The sequence below is a fragment of the Orcinus orca genome, chromosome 8 (assembly GCF_937001465.1).
Source record: "Orcinus orca chromosome 8, mOrcOrc1.1, whole genome shotgun sequence".
In the NCBI taxonomy this organism is placed as follows: Eukaryota; Metazoa; Chordata; class Mammalia; order Artiodactyla; family Delphinidae; genus Orcinus; species Orcinus orca.
In genome coordinates, this window is record NC_064566.1 from 38,443,335 (window position 1) to 38,464,885 (window position 21,551).

Below are 21,551 nucleotides of genomic sequence, written 5' to 3' on the forward strand. Positions count from 1 at the left end.
CTGGCTTAGTGTACGTTTGGGATCGAGACGGGCCCGCTTGCTCAGGGGCCTCTCTGCCCAGATTGTAGGTCTCGGGTTAGCCTCTATACATGTGGTTAGAGATTTGAGTCTGTCCTCTACTCCCATCACCCCCAACCAGAGTATGAGCCCAAGGCTAGGCCGCTCCACCCTCCGTGTGGCTGTGAGGCTGCCCTCCCTGCTCAGGGTTTGAGTCAGAGGCTAACCCTCTGTTCAGCTGTAGATCTGAAGTTAGCCTTCTACCCACCTGTCATTAGATCTGTGTCAGTTTGACAGTTTGACAACCCCCTCCCCAACCCAGGTTATGAATCCAAGACCCGTTTTCCCCAATCTGCCTTGTGTCTGAGGGTATGGGTCTGAAGCTAACCCCTTTAGGCAGGTGGGGGGTCTGAGGTCATCCCCCAATTAATCAGGCTGTGAGTTTGAGGCTGCTCCCATCAACATGAGATGTGTCTGAAACCTCTAGACCTCTTCAACCCAGGAATATATGTAAGGCTGTCCCCTTCAAGACATGTCAAAAGTAGTCTTCCAGCATATTCCTATTTCCTAGGTAACTCCCTAGCTGTTGGAGATATTAACTGGTTTCGCTTCTCTTTAATGCTTCCATGAATCAGAAGCCAAACTGATTAGATTACAAATCCAGAGAAGTCCTGAAAAATGTGAAGTGCGTTAGATCTCTCATTAGGAGCAAATTAGCTAAAAGATTAAAGATAAAACTGAGCTTGTGCTCCTGAGGACAAGGCGGCCTGGAGGGGAGATGAAAAAGAGTACAGCTGAACTCTTGGGAGGTGCTGAGAGCCTATAAAAGGACCGGACCGTACTTGGAGAATCATAAGAGCCTCAGGGTTGGTGGGGATCCTAGGGGCCAGCTAATCCCACGCAATGCACGAGCTCCTCGGATTTTGCCTACACCTGCCGTTAGCTAGCCCAACACCCTAACACCCCCTCCCCCTTATCTCCACCTCCTCTGGGGCCAGGTGGAACAAGCCTGGGGCTTTTTCTAGGTCATTGACACAGCCAACAATTCTCTGGGTTTTTTTAAGAAGTGCTTCTGTTCTACTGATTTGAGTGCGCCGCCCACATGTGACTCAAGTGTGCCCTCTGTCCTCTCCATTTTGCGCCGGCCTTGGGTCCCAGGTATCGGAGACAGAGCGGGAAGACCTTGAGGAATCGGAAAAGATTCAATATTGGGTGGAAAGGCTCTGTCAGACGCGCCTTGAGCAGATTTCCTCTGCTGATACTGAGATTTCAGAGGTAACAGAGCCCTTCTTTCCACATAGACCCACCCTGGGGACAGCGGGAGGCAAGATGGCCACTGGCAAGCTTCACTGTCCAGGGCCGCCAACCAGCCCACTCCCCCTTCCTCTCTTGAGGAGGGGGGCATATCTGTATTTCTGGGATTATCTCCAGAGTGACCACTAAGTCCCAGCTCATCTGAGATGATCCCGGTTAGGCCTGTTGTCCTGGCATAACTACTCAGATGTCCTTTTCACTGTCAAGTGTGTTCCAGTTTAGATGACTATTGGTCATCTAATTGGTCATCTAATGGATTATATGGTCGCCTTCTTACCACCCACTAACTTGGGGCTCCCCTGCATTTGGGCAGTCCCTACTGGCCACCTCGTATGGGATCAGCTGGGCACCCAGGTGGCAGAGAAGTGACACGCCCATGGTTCTGGCTTGAGGGTGGTGGGTCTTCAGCTGCAAGAGAAATAAATAGATGAGCATTATACTCGATGTATTGTGAAGTGGGGCACTAAGCAGTTACAGAACTTCCTTGCAACCCCCCAGATGACCACAGGGCTCCCGCCTTCCCTGCCTTCTGTGTCTCCCCTGGCCCCACCCCTGAGACGCTTCGCAGGTGGGCTGCACCTCCACACCACTGACCTGGATGACATCCCCTTGGACATGTTCCACTATCCCCCCAAGACTGCTTCTGCCTTGCCTGTGATGCCCCACCCTCCACCCTGCAACCCACCCCCCAAGGTCCCCGCGCCCCCTGTCCTTCCCTCATCAGGCCACGTGAGTGCCTCATCCTCACCCTGGGTGCAACGCACTCCACCCCCCATTCCCATCCCTCCCCCGCCATCCATTCCTACGCAAGACCTCACTCCTACCCGCCCACTGCCCTCGGCACTGGAAGAGGCACTAGGCAACCACCCCTTCCGCGCTGGGGAGACAGGCAATCCAGCAGAGGACTGGGAGGCAAAGAACCACAGTGGGAAGCCGGCCAGCTCTCCCGTCCCTGAACGGAGCTTCCCACCCACCCCAAAGGTACTACCTCTGTTCTGCATGCTATGCTGGGAAGCAGGAAGAGTGGGCCGGGCTTCTGGTTCCCACGTCCTCCTCTGTTCCTGTGAGTGGAGACGGGAAGAAGCATCCCCCCACCCCATTTTCCAAGAACAAGCTCCCCAGCCTGCATGTCGTGGATGTCCTGCATGTGTGTGGTTTCTGCTGATTTTGCAGTGCTGTATTGTGTGGTGAATTGCCTGTGATAGTGGGGATGAGCAACACTGTATCAGTGTTGATTGCTCTCTCTTTGCTCCACTTGGCTAGTATGGGCTGGTAACATTCAATGTAGTATTTGCAAGGCTGTGTTAATGAAGAGCCAGAGCTCTGCTTATATGACAGCCAGTTGTTTCTTGATATTAGCTCAGAAAGCCTTGAACATGGGAAATGAATTCTCTGGGGGATGGGAAGCAGGGGAGCAGTATTAGGCTCTGTAAATGAGGTGATAACACTGTCCAGTAATTAGGGCATCACTGTGCCATTTTCTATGGCACTAGCCAACTGCGTAAGCTTGAAGCACAATGCCCATAAATTTCTGGCCAGCTTCCAGCTACAGAAAAAATGAAAATGGATAGTTCCTAGAAAGCTCCAAATTTACTACTAAAAGATTAGGGATCTTTTTCCTGGATGTCCCCAGGGAGAACAGTGATCATTCTCAAAAAGACGTGTTTCTCATTAATTGTTCTTAACCCAAAGCCTAAGAGGCGATCCCCAAGGAAGAGATGGAGCTTTGATCCTTTGGAGGGAAAAACAAAATATTTCTCTGCTCCAGTAGCTGTGAGGCTAAGACTCTAGTCAGAACTACAGCAGCGCATGTCAGCTAAGAGTGGGGATTTGGGGGGAGGCTAGTCAGTGGTTCCCGATCAGTTGTTTTTATTAACCTTTCCTGCATGGATTTGAGTTCCTGCATGAAGTGCAGAATAAGCATCTCAGGGCATTCAGGGGCGCTTGGGGGAAGGAATGTGGGAATGAAGGAAGTGCCGGACGCTGACGAGGCTGCAGCTGCCAGCAGGGCACTCTCAGAGGGACTCCCGGTGGGGTCCTGAGCCCTGAGCTCTGGCAGAGAGAAGTCTGTCTGTTCCAAGGATGTCTTGCCCCAGAGCCCAGGCAGCGCAGTTTGCAGGGGCTGAGTTAGCCTGGCAAAGAGGCCCACATCCTTCTTGTGAGTGGCCCCCACCCAGAGGGGCAGCAGCTTTCCCTCAACAAATTCAACTCAGTAATCAGTTGAGCACCTTCCTTGTGCTTCCGTGTGTGGGAGTGGGGAGCTGTGCTGAAGCGGACACAGAGGCAGTTGGCCCACCTGTGCTCTCCAGGACTTTGCTATCTGAAGGATTAGCAGCTGACCAGGCAGGATTCAGCTATAAAATTGTCACAGGCTAGGTGCTGTGGGAGAGATTCATTCTAATGGGAAGTTGAAGGCGCCTCTGTAGAGCTGAGCCTTGAGGGATGGTGATACATGGAGGATGGGAGAAGGGCATTGCAGGTGCAGGGGACATAACGATGACAGGAAGGAACTACCCAGGTTTGAATCCTGGCTCAGTCACTGGCTAGATGGCTTTGGGCATGCGTTATTTCATCTATCCGAACCTAGGTACCTTTGTCCATAAAATGGGAATGCTGACGGCACCTACCTATGACATGGATCAGATGAGTTAATACATGAATTCATTCTAAGTTAATACTCGGGAGAGTGGCAGGCACGTAGGAGGTGCTCAATAGACATTACCTACGCTCAGTGACAGATCAGGGTACAAGACAATTTGGGTGAAGCTGCAAACGTGAAATCGGAGGAAAACTGCAACCTTTTGAGTCAGGGTCAAGATTCAAAAACAGGGTCCAACTTTCTTGGATTTCTCCAGGCATCACAAAGTTCCCACTGTTAGTTCCTGATCAGAGCAGAGAGAAGGTTAAAAGAGACTCTCCCCACACAAGGAGCCTCTGAAGAACTGGACCCTAAATCTCTTAAGTGACATCAAAGCCAGTGTTGTCCCTGATGCGGAGGCCAGGGGTCAGCTGTTTTGGTTAGCTTCATCCTGCTCGCGTCAGCACTTTGGCCCATGCACCGCTGACCCTGCCCAACCTTCTCCTCCCTGCATGCTACTGGCGAGTGGTCATCAGTGCTGCAGTAGGACGTGTGGACCATCACACATCTGCACAGTCAGCCCCGCCGCCAGCAGGCCTCAGGTGGTGGAAACAAACACCTGTATCAGGTCGGCACCTGTGCCTGCCACACAGGCACCTGCCAGGGGAAGGTTTTCAGAGCCACGTGTACTCCCAGGCACTGCCCCACACATCCACCATAATACTGAGTCATTCGTTTACTCAGGTATCATGTTTAATGAGCACCTACTATATGCCAGACACCGTGCTGGGCACCAGAGAACCACCACAAAATAGGCAGCCCAGTCCCTGTCTGAGACTGTCTGGTGGAAGGACAGACAAGTAAGCAGGAAACTCCCACACTACCAGGGCAGATGAGGGAAGCACAGGTGCTATGTTGAGGGGAGGGGGTGAAGAGGAAAAGCTCAGGGAATGGTCCCCAAAGGTGGTGATACCCAAGCTAACACCTGGGCAGGTAAAAAACCCTGAAGGCAAGAAAACCGGGCATTTTGGAGGCTCAAGTTAGGCAGTGTGAGAAGGGCGAGGAGTGGGGGATGAGGCTGCCAAGGAGAGTAGAGAAGCCCATGGGGGTCGAGCCAAGGAGTTTAGTGGTCAGTGGGGACCCGTGAAGGGTTTGGGGCAGGGCTGTGACCCGATTTGTCTTGCCCAAGATGATCAAGTGGGTTAGAGCAAAGCAGACGTGTTGCATCAGCTCTCCTGGATGCCGCGCTTACTGGTCCTCCCTCCCAAACCCCCACCTCTGTGCCCACCCACCAGGAACAGCAGATGCTGCATGCGCAGTCCGGGAACTGCAACTGTCTCCCTTGGGAGAGAGGAAGCTGGATGGCAGCCGTGGCCACTGAGAGAGAGCCTTGAAAGTATCCTCTGACTGACAGTGCCCGCTGGCGCCCCCATAGCAAGCTCTGGCTCAAGTCCCTGATTCCTCAGAACCACCCAATAGTTTCTGTGGCCTCAGGACACACTGTGGCCAATGGACTTCTTGTCCCCGTCCCTAGGACATCCGGCAGGGTGAACGGACCAGGCCAGCTCAGTGCATGGTGTGAATTTGCCTGTATGTCAAAGTGCTGTGGTTGGCCTGGGCCACCCGGGCCATGACCTCACATGGGTCTCTCTTTAAACTAACCCCATAGACATTTTGCCCAAGCCCACAGCCTCCACGAGGCCCTGGCGTGTCCACCATCTCCAAACCTGTCATGGTCCACCAGGAGCCCAACTTCGTCTACAGGCCAACTGTGAAATCCGAGGTCCTGGTAAGCCCCTTGGGTCCCCTCCAGGGCATCTCCAGAGGAGCAGACATGGACTGTCTCCCCTAGCTGCTACTGCCTCTAGAGCGAGGTGGGATACAAACTCACATCAGATGCCATCTTGTCACCTCCTCATTAGCCAAGAGGTGAATTCACATAGGTATAAGTGGATGTTGCCACAGCCAGAGAAATGCCTGTTTCTCACTTGACCAAACAGCTTAGAGCGCCATCTAGAAGTAATAATATGGTTCCTATCGTTAGCCCTGTTTAACACTTGAGGAAACAGAGCTTAGAGGGGTTAAGTAGGTTGTCCAAGGCAGAGCCAGGACTGACAATTTACTCTAGTCTTTCAGACTCCAAATCCCAAACTCCTACGTACTTGCCATTTTGCCAAAACCCACAGGGATTCCAGTTGCCCTGGCCTGCGCCCCTAAGGCCTGTCGTGTGTCACCCTCAGATGGGGAACTGGCCAAAGCAGATCCACTTCCCTTCTCCACTTCCTGTCTCACTCCTCACTAAGGCTGGGAATGTGGGGTGTGGCCCTGAGCGGGGGGAGGGTCTGCCCACCCCCAGTCACCCACAGCTGAGCAAGCTGGGACTCAGGTGCACCCCTTGCAAGGGTACCGGCCCCTGACAGGCCTCCCACCCACAGAGGGAGGAGTCATGCCAGAGTTTATATTCCCCTTTCAAGGAAGCCGTATCCAAATGTTAGGGTGGAGTAGCTCAGATACTCCTTTTGAGCTTTAGCTCTCCAAAAAGCACAGTTCACGCTCCTGGGACAGCCTGCTGATGCCTCCGCAATGTGTTTTCAGGCTGATGACAAGGGGTGGTGTCTTCTTGACTAGGACTAGGTAGCTGATGCATCTGGGGGCGTTGAGGGGCCCCTCACATAAATCAGGCTGTGTCTGTCTGGGTAGGGATGTTGGCCAAGCAACCCCAGGCTGGCAGGCCCAGGGTTTGGCACCAGGGGGCAGAAGAGACCTATTGGTAACATCCAGCGTGGAACTTTTTTTTTTTCTGGCAGCCACAGGAGATGTTGAAGAGGATGGTGGTTTATCAGACAGCGTTCCGACAAGTAAAATGATACCCGTCGTGTGTCTGTGGTCCTCCCCACCACCCTCTGCCCCTCCCACTCTGACCTCTCTGGGAGTGCCTGTCAGCTTGGGGGTGGCCCCAAGCGCCATCTTCCAGGAGCCTCAGGCCAAAACTGTGTCCTGTTACCTGTGGCCAGGGATTTGGGGTGTGTGTGTGTCTGTCTGTCTCATATCAGGTGGGGATCCTGGGCTTGTGAGACCCCATGGCCAAGCTGAGAAAGCAGCAGGGTCCCTGGGGGCTGGCCTCTTTTGCTGCTGTTTGTTCATAGAGGAGCAGCAGAGGGACCCCTCAGAGGGTCACAGAGGCCAAGATAGGTGGTTGCTGCAGCTCTAGGAGAGAAAAAGGGGCTGCCTGAGGTGTTTCCCTGCCCCTTCCCATGTCTTGCCTCCTCAAGGCAGATCATAGCTTCACCAAACCCCACTTGGCCCCAAACCACCATCAGGGAGGAAGTGGTGGCCCAGGTGCACAGGGCCCCACAGAAGTCCTTGCAGGTCCATGAGTGGATTCAGGCAGGCAGCCACTTATCCTCCCACCTCCTGGGGCTTACATCCTCAGAGCCAGCCATTGGATTGGCTGTCTCATTGCTGATGAAAGAGACCCCAAGATGGAGATCTTGCAGCCAACATCCTCACCAATAACCGAATATCTGACTACAGGCTGATTTGACTGCAGTCAGGGAACAAAAGGGAGGTGTCAGCTGTACAGTGAGATAGGAGGGTCTGCAAAGGAAGCTGCCCCCAACAAGGACTGAGCAGTGACAGCTGACAGCTGACACTTAGCTGTGGTATGCCAAGCACTGTTTCTTTTTTTTTTTTAAGTGTTTCTTTTATTTTTGAATCTAAAATTTCAAACTAATTTTTAAATTTTATTTACTTATTTTTTTTTAATTTTTGAATTTTATTTAATTGACTTTTTTATACAGCAGGTTCCTATTAGTCATCAATTTTATACACATCAGTGTATACATGTCAATCCCAATCACCCAATTCAGCACACCACCATCCCCACCCCCCTGTAGCTTTCCCCCCATGGTGTCCATACATTTGTACTCTACATCTGTGTCTCAACTTCTGCCCTGCAAACCGCTTCATCTGTACCATTTTTCCACATACATGCATTAGTATACGATATTTGTTTTTCTCTTTCTGACTTACTTCACTCTGTATGACAGGCTCTAGATCCATCCACATCTCAACAAATGACTCAATTTCGTTTCTTTTTATGGCTGAGTAATATTCCATTGTATATACGTACCACAACTTCTTTATCCATTCCTCTGTCGATGGGCATTTAGATTGCTTCCATGACCTGGCTATTGTAAATAGTGCTGCAGTGAACATTGGGGTGCATGTGTCTTTTTGAATTATGGTTTTCTCCGGGTATATGACCAGTAGTGGGATTGCTGGATCATATGGTAATTCTATTTTTAGTTTTTTAAGGAACCTCCATACTGTTCTCCATAGGGGCTGTATTAATTTACATTCCCACCAACAGTGCAAAAGGGTTCCCTTTTCGCCATATCCTCTCCAGCATTTGTTGTTTATAGATTTTCTGATGATGCCCATTCTAACTGGTGTGAGGTGATACCTCATTGTCGTTTTGATTTGCATTTCTCTAATAATTAGTGATGTTGAGCATTCTTTCATGTGTTTGTTGGCAGTCTGTATATCTTCTTTGGAGAAATGTCTATTTAGGTGTTCTGCCCATTTTTGGATTGGGTTGTCTGTTTCTTTAATATTGAGCTGCATGAGCTGTTTATATATTTTGGAGATTAATCCTTTGTCTGTTGATTCGCTTGCAAATATTTTCTCCCATTCTGAGGGTTGTCTTTTCATCTTGTTTATGGTTTCCTTTGCTGTGCAAAAGCTTTTAAGTTTCATTAGGTCCCATTTGTTTATTTTTGGTTTTATTTCCATTACTCTAGGAGGTGGATCAAAAAAGATCTTGCTGTGATTTATGTCAAAGGGTGTTCTTCCGATGTTTTCCTCTAAGAGTTTTATAGTGTCTGGTCTTACATTTAGGTCCTTAATCCATTTTGAGTTTATTTTTGTGTATGGTGTTAGGGAATGTTCTAATTTCATTCTTTTACATGTAGCTATCCAGTTTTCCCAGCACCACTTATTAAGAGACTGTCTTTTCTCCATTGTATATCCTTGCCTCCTGTGTCATAGATTAGTTGACCATAGGTGCGTGGGTTTATCTCTGGGCTTTCTATCTTTTTCCATTGATCTATGTTTCTGTTTTTGCGCCAGTACCATATTGTCTTGATTACTGTAGCTTTGTAGTATAGTCTGAAGTCAGGGAGTCTGATTCCTACAGCTCCGTTTTTTTCCCTCAAGACTGCTTTGGCTATTCTGGGTCTTCTGTGTCTTCATACAAATTTTAAGATTTTTTGTTCTAGTTCTGTAAAAAATGCCATTGGTAATTTGATAAGGATTGCATTGAATCTGTAGACTGCTTTGGATCGTATAGTCATTTTCACAATATTGATTCTTCTAATCCAAGAACATGGTATATCTCTCCATCTGCTGGTATCATCTTTACTTTCATCAGTGTCTTATAGTTTTCTGCATGCAGGTCTTTTGTCTCCCTAGGTAGGTTTCTTCCTAGGTATTTTATTCTTTTTGTTGCAATGGTAAATGGGAGTGTTTCCTTAATTTCTCTTTCAGATTTTTCATCATTAGTGTATAGGAATGCAAGAGATTTCTGTGCATTCATTTTGTATCCTGCAAATTTACCAAATTCATTGATTAGCTCTAGTAGTTTTCTGGTGGCATTTTTAGGATCCTCTATGTATAGTATCATGTCATCTGCAAACAGTGATAGTTTTACTTCTTCTTTTCCAATTTGTATTTCTTTTTCTTCTCTGATTGCCATGGCTAGGACTTCCAAAACTATGTTGAATAATAGTGGTGAGAGTGGACGTCCTTCTCTTGTTCCTGATCTTAGAGGACATGCTTTCAGTTTTTCACCATTGAGAATGATGTTTGCTGTGGGTTTGTCATATATGGCCTTTATTATGTTGAGGTAGTTTCCCTGTATGCCCACTTTCTGGAGAGTTTTTATCATAAATGGGTGTTGAATTTCATCAAAAGCTTTTTCTGCATCTATTGAGATGATCATATGGTTTTTATTCTTCAATTTGTTAATATGTTTTATCATATTGATTGATTTGTGTATATTGAAGAATCCTTGCATCCCTGGGATAAACTCCACTTGATCACGGTGTATGATCCTTTTAATGTTTTGTTGGATTCTGTTTGCTAGTTTTTTGTTGAGGATTTTTGCATCTATATTCATCAGTGATAGTGGTCTGTAATTTTCTTTTTTTATAATATCTTTGTCTGGTTGTGGTTGTCAGGGTGATGGTGGCCTCATAGAATGAGTTTGGGAGTGTTCCTTCCTCTGCAGTTTTTTGGAAGAGTTTGAGAAGGATGGGTGTTAGCTCTTCTCTAAATGTTTGATAGAATTCACCTGTGAAGCCATCTGGTCCTGGACTTTTGTTTGTTGGAAGATTTTTAATCACAGTTTCAATTTCATTACTTGTGATTGGTCTGTTCATGTTTTCAATTTCTTCCTGGCTCAGTCTTGGAAGGTTATACCTTTCTAAGAATTTGTCCATTTCTTCCAGGTTGTCCATTTTGTTGGCATAGAGTTGCTTGTAGTAGTCTCTTAGGATGCTTTGTATTTCTGCGGTGTCTGTTGTAACTTCTCCTTTTTCATTTCTAATTTTATTGATTTGAGTCCTCTCCCTCTTTTTCTTGATGAGTCTGGCTAATGGTTTATCAATTTTGTTTATCTTCTCAAAGAACCAGCTTTTAGTTTTATTGATCTTTGCTATTGTTTTCTTTGTTTCTATTTCATTTATTTCTGCTGTGATCTTTATTTCTTTCCTTCTGCTAACTTTGGGTTTTGTTTGTTCTTCTTTCTCTAGTTCCTTTAGGTGTAAGGTTAGATTGTTTATTTGAGATTTTTCTTGTTTCTTGAGGTAGGCTTGTGTAGCTAAAAACTTCCCTCTTAGAACTGCTTTTGCTGCATCCCATAGGTGTTGGATCATCGTGTTTTCATTGTCATTTGTCTCTAGATATTTTTTGATTTCCTCTTTTATTTCTTCAGTGATCTCTTGGTTATTTAGTAACGTACTGTTTAGCCTCCATGTATTTGTGTTTTTTACCTTTTTTTCCCCTGTAATTCATTTCTAATCCCAGAGCGTTGTGGCCAGAAAAGATGCTTGATATGATTTCAATTTTCTTAAATTTACTGAGGCTTGATTTGTGACTCAAGATGTGATCAGTCCTGGAGAATGTTCCGTGCGGACTTGAGAAGAAAGTGTAATCTGCTGTTTTTGGATGGAATGTCCTATAAATATCAATTAAATCTATCTGGTCTGTTGTGTCATTTAAAGCTTCTGTTTCCTTATTTATTTTCATTTTGGATGATCTGTCCATTGGTGTAAGTGAGGTGTTAAAGTCCCCCACTATTATTGTGTTACTGTCAATTTCCTCTTTTAGAGCTGTTAGCAGTTGCCTTATGTATTGAGGTGCTCCTATGTTGGGTGCATATATATTTATAATTGTTATATCTTCTTCTTGGATTGGTCCCTTGATCATTATATAGTGTCCTTCCTTGTCTCTTATAACATTCTTTATTTTAAAGTCTATTTTATCTGATATGAGTATTGCTACTCCAGCTTTCTTTTGATTTCCAGTTGCATGGAATATCTTTTTCCATCCCCTTACTTTCAGTCTGTATGTGTCCCTAGGTCTGAAGTGGGTCTCTTGTAGACAGCATATATACAGGTCTTGTCTTTGTATCCATTCAGCCAGTCTATGTCTTTTGGTTGGAGCATTTAATCCATTCACGTTTAAGGTAATTATCTATATGTATGTTCCTATGACCATTTTCTTAATTGTTTTGGGTTTGTTTTTGTAGGTCCTTTTCTTCTCTTGTGTTTCCCACTTAGAGAAGTTCCTTTAGCATTTGTTGTAGAGCTGGTTTGTGGTGGTGAATTCTCTTAGCTTTTGCTTGTCTGTAAAACTTTTGATTTCTCCATCGAATCTGAATGACATCCTCGCTGGGTAGAGTAATCTTGGTTGTAGGTTCTTCCGTTTCATCACTTTAAGTATATCATGACACTCCCTTCTGGACAAGCACTGTTTCTAAATACTTTATGTGCTTTAATTCTTTTCATCTTTACCAGAACCTAGGAGGGAAGTGCTTTTACCGCCCCCATTTTATAGATGAGAAACCAATGCGGAGAGATTAGGAGTCATGCCCTTGATGGCACAGCTAGTGTCAGACCCTGGCTTTGAATTTGACCCAGGAGGTCAGCCTCCATAGTTGGGCTCCTAAGTCCTACGCCATCCCGCCTCTCAGGATGAAATAGACATTTAAGGGTTTTGTTATTCAGGGCACAAATAGGTCTCGAGGAGAGAGAGGCAGGAAGGTGAGGAATCCAAGGGCCCAGACTGGGAGTCAGACCTTCACCTCACTACCCACTGATGGGGTGACTTGAGCATGAATGTCACCTCTCTGGGTCCCAGTGTCTCCATCTGTTGGACGAAGGGCTGGACTCCCTCTTCAAGGGCCGACCCACGATAGCGGCTTATAGGTCTCTAATCTAAATTCACATAAGACACAAGTCCTTGCCATCCGGCCCGTCGCTGAGAGCAGATTCTCAGAGGGAAGGAGAGAGGGAGGCCCATAGCCAGCCCTGCTCACTTTTCCAGAACACAGCCAGGGGTAGGCAGGGTTCTCTCCGTGAAAGAGAATTGACTCCACGTCCTGCCTAATGACTCCCCTTGCCCGTGGATTTGCTGCATCCCTTCCTCTGTCTGCTGCCCTGACACCCACACACCAACCTGGGGGTGGCCTCAGAGCTGGGCCAGGCTGGAGACCCCCAGGCTCTTCGGGGTTGAGCCTGGGAGATGAAGGCGAGGGAGGAGGCAGGGCAGGCAGATGCCCAGGGATCCATCTGCGGATATCTGGCCCCCGTCTTGAGCCCAGAGCTTGGTTGCTGCATGCTGGGCATAGAGGAGGCTGTGACCTCCCCGTGATGCCAACCACAGGCCCCAGGGGACACTTGGTGTGGCCCAGGTGACTGTATGCTGGCGGGTGACTCCACTCAGTCCAGCGAGGCTGCATGGGCACCTATCACAGGGCTTCCCCTTTGCTCCCACCTTCCCGTGGGGACTAACTGAGGCTTTGCTGCCCTCAGGCTTAGCATGCCTGGCCCCTCAATCCATGGACCCCGGGCTCCTGCTCTCTGTGTGTGACTCCTGGGAAGACAGTGCTTTTCCGACTCTGCTCCCCCTTCTCCCTTCTCAGCACCTCGCTTGGTGAGAAGGGCATATTGTTAGGGATATTGTTCCCACAGCTCCCACCAAGCCAGGTCCCCAGAGCTGAGCGTCCCCCTCCTCCTCCCCTGGCTAGGTTCTGGGGGCAGCCTTACCTTCTAGATAAGCATTACATTAAGGAGATTGCAGGCGCTGGGCAAGCACAGACAGCCGTCCTTTGCCTCTGGGTGCCTGATGTCCCTTCCCCATGCCCATCGTGTTGTGACTGGTTTCCCCAGGGAGCCTCTTGAGCAGTGTTGTCCTTCTTTGGGGTCAGAGCACTGGGTGGAGAAAAGCTGGGCTTCACCCCCAGAGCCTGGACCTGGCCTCAGGTGGGCACTTGGAGGAGCTGAGAAAGGGCCTAAAAGACCTGAAGCTGTGGGCAATGAGACCTTCAGCAAGGCTGCCCAGACCACCTAGATGTCAGCAGGTGCCCCTGCCAGCCACAGATGCCCACCCCTCTGGAACAGTGCAGGATCCAGGGCCAGAGTCCTTCAAATGCTTCCCGTAGCTTCCCGCTTCTCCCGAGCAGGGGTGCTCTGGCTGTCAGGGCTGCCAGCCTCCCCCCCGAATCCCCCATGCAGTCCACAACTGCCCCCTCACCTCACCACTCTCTCCCCTACCTCCTAGCCATTCACCGTCTTCCTCCGCCCTAAGCTTCTTTCCTGCAGTGACTCTCAAGGGCCTCTGCTCTGAAGCCCTAACACCCTCCCTTTGCTTCCAGGATTTCCGGAAATACGAGGAAGGCTTTGACCCCTACTCCATGGTGAGAGATAGCTCTCCTCCCCTGGGGAGTAACCCCAGGAGTGGGGGGTGGGGGATTACGGTGTGTTTGGTGCGGGTGCACTGTGGGTTCTGAGGGCCCTGGGGACGAGGCAGGGCATGTGAACAGCCCCAGGGAGGCCCCAGCTGCTCTTCCCTGTGTAGGCTCCTTTCAAACAGCATTCCATTGTGAACTCGAGTGTGTGTGTGTGTGTGTGTGTGTGTGTGTGTGTGTGTGTGTGTGGTTTACAACAACAGTTACACTTGCTGAGCACTATCTACATACCAGACGCTGTGCTGTGTACTTACAAGGCATGCTCTCGCCCAGCCCTCACAATAATCCCAGGGAAAAACGATCTCTGTGTGTGCGTGTCCATGGGGCCCCCATGGGGCCTGGGACCTCCAGCTGAAGACTGATGGGCATGAGGCTGTGCAAGGTCCCCTTGACCGTGTGTTCTGTGGGGCCCAACGTCCCACAGGTGCCTGGCTTTCCCTCCCACCCCTGCCCCCACCTGCATCCTTCAGGCAGGCATCCTTCATCCCCACTGTCTTTTCCCTCTAGTTCACCCCGGAGCAGATCATAGGAAAGGATGTCCGGCTCCTGCGCATTAAGAAGGTACCCGGGCACATGGAGGTCAGGCGGGGACCACGCTTCTTTGTCCCTGCCCCCTCCCATCTTGGTCCCTTGTTTCTCCTACTTTCAAGGTGACTCCTGGAGGACCCCTCAGATTCCCACTCTCCTCTTTCCCCTTGGGAACACCCCTTGCTATTGTAAGACCACACCCCCAGGCCCCGCTTGGCATCCATGCCCCATTTCCTCCCTGACGGCACTGCCATTGCCCCATGGCTTCTCCCGCCCTGTCTGTGGCCCCGACAATAGGCTCCTGGGCGCCCAGGTGCCCACAACCTGTTGTCTGCTTGGCTCCAAAGGCCTGTTTTCTTCTCACCAGGAGGGAGCCTTAGACCTGGCCCTGGAAGGCGGTGTGGACTCCCCGATCGGGAAGGTGGTCGTCTCGGCTGTTTACGAGGGCGGAGCCGCTGAGCGGCACGGTGAGTGGGGACCAGCCATGCCCCAGTTTGGGGATGGTGCTGTGGTTATACAGGATCCTCCAAGAAAGCAAAGAGCAGCCTTCTGGGAGTGGGCTGACCATTCTCAGGAATGCCCTCCCACCTGGGTCCGCCCACTCATGCATCAGTCCCACATGTTACCTGCAGGCATATGACAGTGCCAGGATCTGCAGGCACACGGCAAACCAGACACCACTTTGCCCTCCGGGGGCTCCCCATCTAGTGGTGAAAACATCCTCAGAATTGCCAGGTGCTGACGATAACAGTGTGGTCTGCTCTGGGCTGGCAGAGGACTGAGAGGGTGGAGGGATGCTGTGGGAACTCTGAGGCCCCTAACCTATCAAGGGAAAGAGGGCTGCTGGGAGGGCTCCCTACAAGGGTGATACTGAGCTGAGCCTTTAAAGATAGGTTGATGCTAGCCTTGCAAAGGAGGGAAAGGGCTTTCCAGGTAGAGAGGACAGCACAAGTAAAGGCAAGAGAGAAACCATCAAAACGTTACCCGTCCTTTTCATAATGATAAGAGCCAACATCTGTCAAGAACTAACCTCGTGCCAGATGTTATTCTAAGTACCTGCACATAACCTGTGTCTGAGTAATCATGTGTATTAACTCATTTAATTCTTACAATAGATACCGTTACCACTCTCATTTCACATCTTAGGAAACTGAGGCACAGAAACGTTAAGTATAATACTTGTTCAGGGCCCACAGCCAGTAAGGGATGGAGGCAGGGCTTGAACCCAAGCAGTTTGGTCATTTGCTTTACTGCCCAGCACAAGTGCCACCCCTGCTTGGGACCTTCTGCAGCCCTGCCCCCTCCCACCCTGTGTCTCCCCTGTGACATGATCTTCTTGCTTGGCCTTGATCCCCTTACCAACAAAAACACCCCTGCTGATGAGTGAAGCCTTTGTGGACCCAGCACAGACTTGTGCCTCAAACGATCAACCCATTCACCTGACAGTGTCTGAAACTCCACCGTTAGTGATTTCTTCTTCCAGGTCTGGGTAGCTTTTCAGTACTCCTGAGTCCTTTGTGGAGGAATAGGTGCCCTTGAAGGAGGAGCCCCTCACCTTTGCAGGCCAGAGCAGGGAATCCCAGAGTCAGATCCCTTCTCTGCAGCGCTAGGCTGGAGTCTCTCCCACAAGCCAAGGTGGTAGAATGGAGGGTGGGTGTGGGCCTGAGGCAGGAGGTGGAGTGATGCCAGTCACCTGGGCACACTGGCAGCCAGGCTTCTGTGGGTTGCTAGGGCGAGTCCAGCTCTGCCACCCCGGGCCTTGGTGACCTCGGCCCCTCACAGCCACACTTGAGCCTTCATTTCCGCCGTAGAAGGGGGGCCTGCTCAGCTAGGCAGCTGCCATGGCCCACCGCTGCCCACCTGGCCAATGCGCTCCACCTCTGTCCTCATTTCCTGTGCCAGCTGAGGGAAGGGCTGATGCTGGCCCCACCAGTCTGCCATGTCTAGCAGGGAAAGAGGACCAGGATGGACGGGTGGCTTCCCGGGCCCTCCCCACCTTACAAAGCCCCAGCCCAGCCACTGCTTTATTGGCCCTGAGGCTGCATCTTGGGTTTGTACAAAGTGAAAATGCGGAAGCTACCTCTCCCCAGGCCCACTGTCCAGAGGAAACTGCTGTCTACAGTTCGGTTCCACACTACTTTGGACATACAAGCAGCTGGTGAAAGTTCTCCAGGAGCACATGTGTTTTAAGCCACCCTAGCCACCATCTTCAGCAACACACATCATAATCCTGTGGACCTTCATGCCTGCAAGGCTCCTGAGTAAACTATTTCAGCATAGCACAGAACGTTCTGTGGACACCAGAACTGGGAGAAATTGCTCCAAAAAAAAAAAAAAAGAAGAAAGGGTTCTGAAGTTGAAGATGTGTGTTAGATCTACTTCTCAGAGAGCCACAAGGCATATTAGCATATTCAAGGTTCTGACAAGTCCTGCAGTGAGTAACTCTGTTTAAGCTTATAACGTCAGCTTTTCTCAAACTACTTATTAGATCACAGGTCCGCTTATCCAGGAGCACCTTCAACATCACTCATCACTCATTTATTCAAGAAATATCTATTGAATTCCTATTTTGTGCTAGGTATTTTGTTAAGTGCTGGAGATATAGTGGTGAATTAAAAAGACAATCCCTGCCCTTATGGAGCTGACAGTCTGGTAGGAGGGACCACCAGTCAATAAATAGATATATGGTTACAAATTGTGAAAAATGCTGTGCAGAAAAAAACCAGGATACTTTAATAGAATAATAGGAAAGTTCTTGAGATGGAGTGGGCAGTCAGAGAAGACCTCTCAGAGTTTTATCTCAGACTTGGAAGAAGAGGGAAAGAGCGAGGGCAGGTGCACCAGATGGGACAGCATGTGAAAGCGCTGAGGCAGGAAAGAGCTCAGTCTGCTCAGGGACCTAAAGCCGACCAGCACGGCTAGAGCACAGAGAGGGACGGCTCATAGAACTGGCTTGTGTTTCTGGTAACCTCCCTGGAAATGCAGGTCTGCTTCCCTCTGCAATCAGAGGCCCATACAAAAGCTGGGGTGGCAATAATTCATCACTGGTGTCCCGATTCCGCTGAGCTGGGGTGAGGGTGTGTGGATGAGGTGGGCAGGAAGTGCCCTTTGAGCAGCCTGGTCGATTGTTTCCCCTTGTGCTTTCTGAGCCCATATGAGCTTTCAGAATCCAAGTCAGGCCCCTTCTGCAGCCCTACAGTCACTCCCCGTTTTCCGTATACAGCCCAGTTGGTCAGTCAGCCTTATCTTCCTGCAGGTGGCATTGTGAAAGGGGATGAGGTCATGGCCATCAATGGCAAGATCGTGACGGACTACACCCTGGCTGAGGCTGAGGCTGCCCTGCAGAAGGCCTGGAATCAGGGGGTAAGAACAATCCCCCTCCCTTTATCCCTCCCTTGCCTGCCTGCCTCAAACCCTGGCCTCTGCAACCAGGCCTTACAGTCAGGGTGCCCCATCCCAGGGCCGATATCCAAGGTCCAGGTAACTCTTGGGTGACACTCACATACCCTATCCAGCCAGTGGTCTTAATCTGACAAGATAGAATTCAGAAAGTCAGTTTCCAACCTTGAATCCAAAAAACAAGTGGCACAGATAGACTCCCGAAGACCAGATGTGGCAACCCACCCAAGAAAAACTCTTAAGGTCTTCTCTAAGTACACACCAAACAGGAATCAAGAGAGTGCTTGAAAGCATTAACAGAAGTAGAGGGCCCAGAATGGAGGAGGGGCTGGTGGTAGTTTGCTTTGGCTCATTAGACACCCACCTGGGTCAGGGCCACCACATAAGGTCTCCCAGGCTGTGCACTGCACAATCCGAGGGGGTGCCCTCCTACAGACTACAGTGTGAATGGTGCTTGCCCATGTTGTGCAATGCACAACCTGTGCAACTGTATGCAGGCAGCCGAGTCTGAGGTATTAAGTTCAGTGCCGAGGACGCTGACCGGATGGGCCTGGGACCCACATGAAGGGATGTGGAGAAGAGAAGACTCACGGGTAACATGATGACTGTCTTTAACTATCTCAAGTGCTACATTAGGGTAGAGGGAGCGAAAGTTTTCTGTGATCTTGAGGGCAGAATTGGATTGGATGGAGGGAGGTCCTGAGGAGAGATTTCCGTTCAATATTAGGAGCTATTGCATGGTAGAGGGGCCTAGTGATATTTCACAAAATTTTTATTGGATACACCCAAGCCAAGGATGCACAATGATGGATAAGCTAAGGATGGCAGTGATGCCATTGAGGGGATTCAAATGTTAGGAGCAGAAAGCTAGGCCTGAAATCCCCCAATTGGCTGTGCATCAGAATGACCTAGGGACTTCGTTAAAAATGCCATTTCCCAGGACCTAACCTCTGATTTCCAGGCACCAAGTCCATGAATCTAGAATTTTAAGCAATTCCCCAAGTGATTCTGAGGTTGATGCCTGGCCAGGGTCTGCAGATCAGCATTTGGGAACTTGGTGTCATTCAAGGACCTGGCAACCCTGGCTTCTATGGTTCTGAAACCTCAGAGTCTGGAAGCTTCACCAGACCATGGGATTGCACAGTGAGGCCCTTCCCCACCAGGAGGACCTCCAGCCCCACATGGGCCCACCCCCCCGCAAATGGGAAGAAGGCCCCAGCCGGCTGATCCTGGGCCATGGTGCCCGGGCATGGGAATGGAGTGTCAGGGGCGGACATGCCACTGACCGCTGAGCATGTCTCACAGTCACATGGCTTCTCCCCACAGGACTGGATCGACCTTGTCGTTGCCGTCTGTCCCCCCAAGGAGTATGACGATGAGCTGTAAGTGTGTGCAGGTGCCTGGCCCCCTACCTCCTCTCCCTCCTCCTCCTCCGGGATCTTGGCCACTTTCCCCCAGCCCAGCCCCAGTCCTCATCCAGCCTAACGGAATGGCGCAAGCACACGAAGTCTAGTAGTAATTGATCCTGGAAAGCTCCCAGGTGAGAGCAAGCCTAGAACTAAGTCACTGTCCTCAAGCATTGCCAGAGCCGCCTCCGAGTCGGTCTTGTCCGGATGCTTCTTTCCATGTGGAAGACTGAAGCCCAGAGAGATTCAAGGTCTCAGGCCAAGTAAACAGTGAAGTTGGGATGAAGCCTCAGATTTCTGATTCCCCACTCAGAACTTCATCTCCTGCCCCATCACCAGCTAGTTGAAAGACTTCTGTGTCTTTTGCTCTCTGGAGGGTCTTCCTGCTACATAGCTGCTTTCCTTCATGCAGCCAGGACCACAGGCTTTGGTCCCATCCTGCAGGCTTTCCTTGGCCCAGTCTCTGTCTTTCTCTGCAATTCCCTGTATGGTCTGTCTCTCCCTATGTCTGTTTCATTCCTGTCTCTGTATCTGTGTGGGTCTCTCTATCTCATTCTCTCTCTCTCTCTCTCTCTCTCTGTGTCCTTCCCCTCCCTCCTGCTCCCCCTTCCTTCCTGTCAATCTCTCTCCCATCCATCCCTCTCCCCTGCATCCTTCTTCCCTTCATCTCTCTCCCTCTTTTCTTACCTCTCCTTTTCTTGCCTCTCTCCACCCCTGGCTCTGAGTCCCTGCTTCTCCATCTTTGCCACCCTGCATCCATTTTCTCTCTCTCTGTCTTTCCGTCTCTGCCCCTGTCTCTCTCTGTGCCTCTGTGTGTGCCTCTTACTGTCCCCCACCCTCACTTCATCATATCACCTCCCCACCCCTGTGCTTCCCTGTCATGACGGTGCCTACCCACTCCCCCTCCCAGCAGAGGCTAAGTCCTGTGTACATCTTAGAGAAATCAAGGTCTTGTAGCAACTAATTCTGGAACCCAGGGCCTAGGCAGGACCTGAGGCAGGAGCCAAGTGAAGGGAGAGGGCCGGTGGAGCTCTGCCTGGAATAACCAAGCCCTGTTTTGTGTTTCCTGCTCCGCTCTGCGTATGTAGCTCTTCTCTTCCCTCCTCTGCAGCCGAAAGCCCCTAGCCGGTCTGAAAGCTCCTTGGACACAATGCTCCCATGCTTAGACACGGGTTCCTCCTGCAGCTGGAGCCTGGCAAACCCCGTGATGAATAGGCAGGCGGGCTGCAGGGCCCCGTCTGTCCACGCTGCACGTCGTGGCTGTCTGCTGCCCGTGCTGTCGGCAGGTTCTTGGGACGGGTGTCTGGGGATTTGCCATCCCTGAAGTACCACCTGGGCCTGCTGTTGGTGACGCTGGAATTCTTTTGGACTCAAAGGCCCTCCCGCTCAGGGAAGCCAAGCAGAGCTCAGTGTGCGGCATGCTTGGGACCTGGGTGTCCTGACTCACCACAGCCCTTGGGATCTGCCCTGGGTCCCACATAGCACCCCAATGAGCAGGATAGAGCAGTGAGCTCCATTCTCGGTTGGCACAGGCGGTGCCTCAAACCAGGCACGATGGGCTGGGAGAACCCAAAGGAAGCACAGCCTGGGATGCCCCTTCCCTGTCAGCCCCACCCTCTGGGACCTCCACAAAGCCGCCATGCTTGGCCAGAGCCAGGGCAATTAAGAGGCAATTAAAGCTGGTCCAAAGAACCAGGGTGGGCCTGTCAGAGTTGTCCATGACCTGTTGTGACCTGCTGTGGCTGAGCCCTACTCAGACCAAACTGTCCTGTGTGCCTTCTCTCTCCCTTGACTCTGGACTCTATCTGTGGGACACAGTGGAGCCCAGCTTTGGGATGTATTTCCTGCCCTGTGACAGGGCTGTGCCCATGGACAGAGCTGGTAGGTGGCCGTGAAACTGGGGTTTGGTGTGGCCTAAAGCCCAGAGCTGGCAGCATCGGGGGCAGACCCAAGCCTGGACTTGTTGACTTTTCTGTTGCAAGTTTCTCAAAATATTAGGGCCTCATGCTCCCAGGACGGTTGGCCTCAACTGTGGCCGTGGCTTCTGGGATGGCCTCAGTGGCCCTTTGTTTTCTGTCACTTGTCATCTGCTCTGTGAGGGGCCTCAGTGCCTTTGCCTCTGGTCCCCTCCTACCTCATCCCAGGTGTCCCTTCTGCGCCCTCCCTGGCTTCCTGTGTGCCGTGGCTATGGCTGGGGTGTAGCTGCTTGGGGCCTGCACCAAGAGGGGATCCAGAGGTCGGCGAGGCCTTGTGCCTCCAAGGGGCAGGGTGTGCCCCCTTTCGTCAGCCTTGCCCTCGG

General features: G+C 50.5%; 1 protein-coding gene across 2 annotated transcripts in view; it reads left to right on the forward strand.

Annotated features, from left to right (window-relative positions):
* USH1C (USH1 protein network component harmonin) overlaps window positions 1–21,551 on the forward strand; it is a 52,382-nt gene that overhangs the window by 30,336 nt on the left and 495 nt on the right. Inside the window, exons 16-21 of one of the 2 annotated variants that reach the window (XM_033416166.2) lie at window positions 13,827–13,868; window positions 14,427–14,480; window positions 14,815–14,914; window positions 17,704–17,810; window positions 18,344–18,439; window positions 19,173–19,228. In XM_033416166.2, the coding sequence (XP_033272057.1) occupies window positions 13,827–13,868; window positions 14,427–14,480; window positions 14,815–14,914; window positions 17,704–17,810; window positions 18,344–18,439; window positions 19,173–19,228 (455 nt within the window). The remainder of the gene's footprint in view (window positions 1–13,826; window positions 13,869–14,426; window positions 14,481–14,814; window positions 14,915–17,703; window positions 17,811–18,343; window positions 18,440–19,172; window positions 19,229–21,551) is intronic. The other variant, XM_004285531.3, reaches the window with a different exon arrangement.